This window comes from Hirsutella rhossiliensis, assembly GCF_020360975.1.
Source record: "Hirsutella rhossiliensis strain HR02 chromosome Unknown scaffold00002, whole genome shotgun sequence".
Lineage (NCBI taxonomy): Eukaryota > Fungi > Ascomycota > Sordariomycetes > Hypocreales > Ophiocordycipitaceae > Hirsutella > Hirsutella rhossiliensis.
Window position 1 is genome coordinate 465,896 of NW_025408668.1, and position 3,395 is coordinate 469,290.

Sequence of the window (3,395 nt, forward strand, 5' to 3'; positions counted from 1 at the left end):
TACAGCTTGATCATGATGGCCGAGTCACAGCAGTCTTATTCGCACACCCAGCGTCTCTAGGATACCTCAACGCATACCCAGAATTACTACTGCTAGACTGCACATACAAGACGAACAAATATAAGATGCCACTGCTCGATATGATCGGCGTTGATGCCTGTCAGCGGTCATTATGTATTGCCTTTGCCTTCCTCAGTGGTGAAGACGAAAATGACTATATCTGGGCACTGGACCAACTCCAATCGATATACGAGTTATATGACATTCGCCAGCCATCGGTTATCCTGACAGATCGCTGCCTCGCCTGCATAAATGCAATTTCCCGGTGCTTTCCTGCGTCCAAGTCTCTGCTTTGCATCTGGCATGCGAATAAGGCGGTGCTTAGCTATTGCAAACCAGCTTTCGACCGTGACGATGAGGACTCTAATAGTGATGAGAGGTGGGCTGAGTTCTTTGGGTATTGGCACTCAATCGGGCTCGAAAGATGAGGAGACATTTGATCAACAAGTTGAAGAGCTCGAGAAGCGCTTTGTGCCACGATACGTCAAGGAGGTTAGCTACATACGGGAAACCTGGTTGGACCCGTATAAGGAAAAGCTCGTCAAGGCCTGGGTCGATCAATATGCTCACTTCGGCAATGTGGCTACTTCCCGGGTGGAAGGCATCCACGCATTATTGAAGAGTCACCTTAAGAAGTCAACATTAGACCTCTTCGAGGCAACGAGGGCAATCAAGCAAGCTCTCCTCAACCAACTGGCCGAGCTACAAGCCAACCAAGCCAGGCAGCATATACGGATGCCAATTGAGCTCTCTGGAACCGTATATAGCACGGTACGTGGCTGGGTATCACACGAAGCCTTGCGACAGGTTGCAAAGCAACACAAGCGCCTCAACGAGAAAAACACCCCATCTTGCACAGGCAGCTTCACCAAGTCTCGCGGTCTCCTTGTGCGCACGCATTACAGTCTCTCATAGTGGAAGATCTGCCCTCCGGCTACAACATTTTCATACACATTGGCGCCTTCGACGGGATAACAAAGAGATTGGTCAGGTCCTCATAGAGCCTCGTCGGCGACTAGACCAACTTGTCGCCGCATCAAGGATATCACAGTCATCCACACAGCGCGAGCCAAGTGCATTTGAAGCCATAGAGTCAGCTCTACGGCCAAAGGCGCCGCCTACATGCAGCAAATGCCACCAGCAAGGGCACATCATGACATCTCGCAATTGTCCTTTACGCTATAGCGACATACTGCAGCGGGCAGAGGCACGGGCGGCACAGAGCCACAGACTGCAGAGACTGCAGCAATTGCAGGGACTGCACAGACTGCACAGAATGTACAGACGGTAGCAGTTCCAGAGACTGCGCAGACTGCAGCAGTCATGGAGAAAATGACAGTTGCAGTCACTACGGTCTCTACAGTCTCTACAGCAATTGCAGAGACTACAGAGACTACAGAGACTACAGAGACTACAGAGAATCTATTATATGATGACCCACGAGCCATCTATCAGAGGTATGTCAGGGAAAGAGACTCTTGGTATAGAGCACAGCCTCGCGGCAGTCTCAAGACCAACCAGGTATACCGAAAGGCAATGGGCTTGCCATTGCCAGTGTGGTTTTCAATCTGGACCCTTGTCAATCCAATCAATCAATATCGCGGATTGAATTCAATTGAATTGACCACCAGATTGTCAATCCTAATCAATCCGCGTGGCGTTCCTCTGCTATCTCTCATTGGCTTGTGCGGGTTACTAGCCCCGTTATCCAGCCAATAAATCAAATTAGGGGGCGGCGCCTCAAACGGCGGATTATGGCGTCGCAAGGATTGACGGATTGAACTTCATTCAATCCGAGCGCCGGCAATCCCCATTATCGGCAAATGAGGATCGATAATTGCGCGCTCGTCTGGAAATTACGGTATCTCATTTTAATTAACTAGTTGTTCCGCCAAAAAAAATGGATTGTTAAATCGGTGGCGCCGCCATGGCAGTTGTGGCACCAACTGGATTGACAGGATTGACAATCTTACTGGCCAATTTAATCAATCCGTCAATATCGATTGATCAGGATTGACTGGATCGAAAACCACACTGGCCATTGCGCTACCATGCCCCACCCCCCTTTCGGTAACACCCACCTTTCGGTAGCGCATTAGAAAATATCCCCACCAAAAACCATCAATTTCACTTACACCGATTCCAGCCAGCTTTGAAGATATTCACAAGCCGTCACTTGGAGTAGATAGAGGATTGATTGAATTCTACTTTTCGATGGTTGAATGTTTGTACAGGGTCTGTGGCCTGTGCGTACCTTGCACGCGAAATTACCATCCAACCCCTAATCTCCTTCCGCCTCCTGACGATGATTCTTCTCGTTATTCCTCTACCACATGGCCAAAATGACCTTAAAGCGGCCTCAGTATTTATACGGAGGATACTATGGCTAATGCGATAATTGATGTCACAAAAAACGGCTTGTCGCAGTACCGCGCCGCCCAAAAGTATGACATACCTCAGCAGTCTATTTCCGACAGACTCAAAGGCCAGGTAGCCCTGGCTGATCAGATCCAGCCTCGTCAACTATTGAGTAAGTCTCAGGAAGCTCGCTTGGTTTCCTGGATCCTCCGCCAAGAGTCTCTCGGCTATGCTCCCTCCCACAGTCAGATCCGCGCATGTGTGGAGGCTCTTATGAAGCAACTGAACAACGACCGGACAGTGGGGCGCAACTGGGTCTCCAAATTCATCAATCGCCATCCGGACATCAAGAACAAGCGTGGGAGACGTCAGGAAGCTAACCGATTTAATGCTTTTACGCCTCGGGCGGTTCACTGGTTCTTCGATATCAGGGAAAAGGAGTATGGATGGATTAAACCAGAAAATACCGTGAATGTTGACGAAGGCGGTATTATGTCTGGCTTTGGTGAGTATTTGGCTTGTCTTTCATTACTTTTACTAACCAGACTCTTTTTGCCAGGTTTGGATAGTCTTGTGGTTGGGAGTGCAGACCCAAAACGGAAGGCCCTTCTGAAAGGGCCACAGTCCCGCAACTGGACCTCATTTATTGAAGCTATCACCGCGGACGGCCGTGCTCTTACCCCTGGCATTATTTTTAAGGGCAAAGAACTTCAGAAACAGTGGTTCTTGACGGAATTCGGCAAAATAGCCGACTGGCATTACATAACGTCGCCCAACGGGTGGACGGACAACCACATTGCTATTGAGTGGCTTGAGAGGGTCTATTTGCCTCAGACGCGGCCAGCCGATGCCTCAGACGCTAGACTGGTTATATTAGATGGACATGGAAGTCATGCAACGGTGCGTTCCTTTATCCACCTCGGTAGGAATGACTGTTAACCGGGACCAGGATGCATGGATGGCCACATGCTTTTTGA

The 3,395-nt window shown here is 49.5% G+C and overlaps 1 protein-coding gene across 1 annotated transcript; it reads left to right on the forward strand.

Moving 5' to 3' along the window:
- Positions 1–2,442: 2,442 nt before the first annotated feature.
- On the forward strand, positions 2,443–3,395 carry HRG_01607 (DDE superfamily endonuclease domain-containing protein; the record flags this gene model as incomplete). The annotated part of the gene is made up of 5 exons (XM_044860078.1): positions 2,443–2,590; positions 2,720–2,923; positions 2,978–3,237; positions 3,296–3,318; positions 3,368–3,395. The coding sequence occupies 5 exons, from the start codon at positions 2,443–2,445 to the stop codon at positions 3,393–3,395; spliced, it is 663 nt and encodes a 220-aa protein (XP_044723711.1).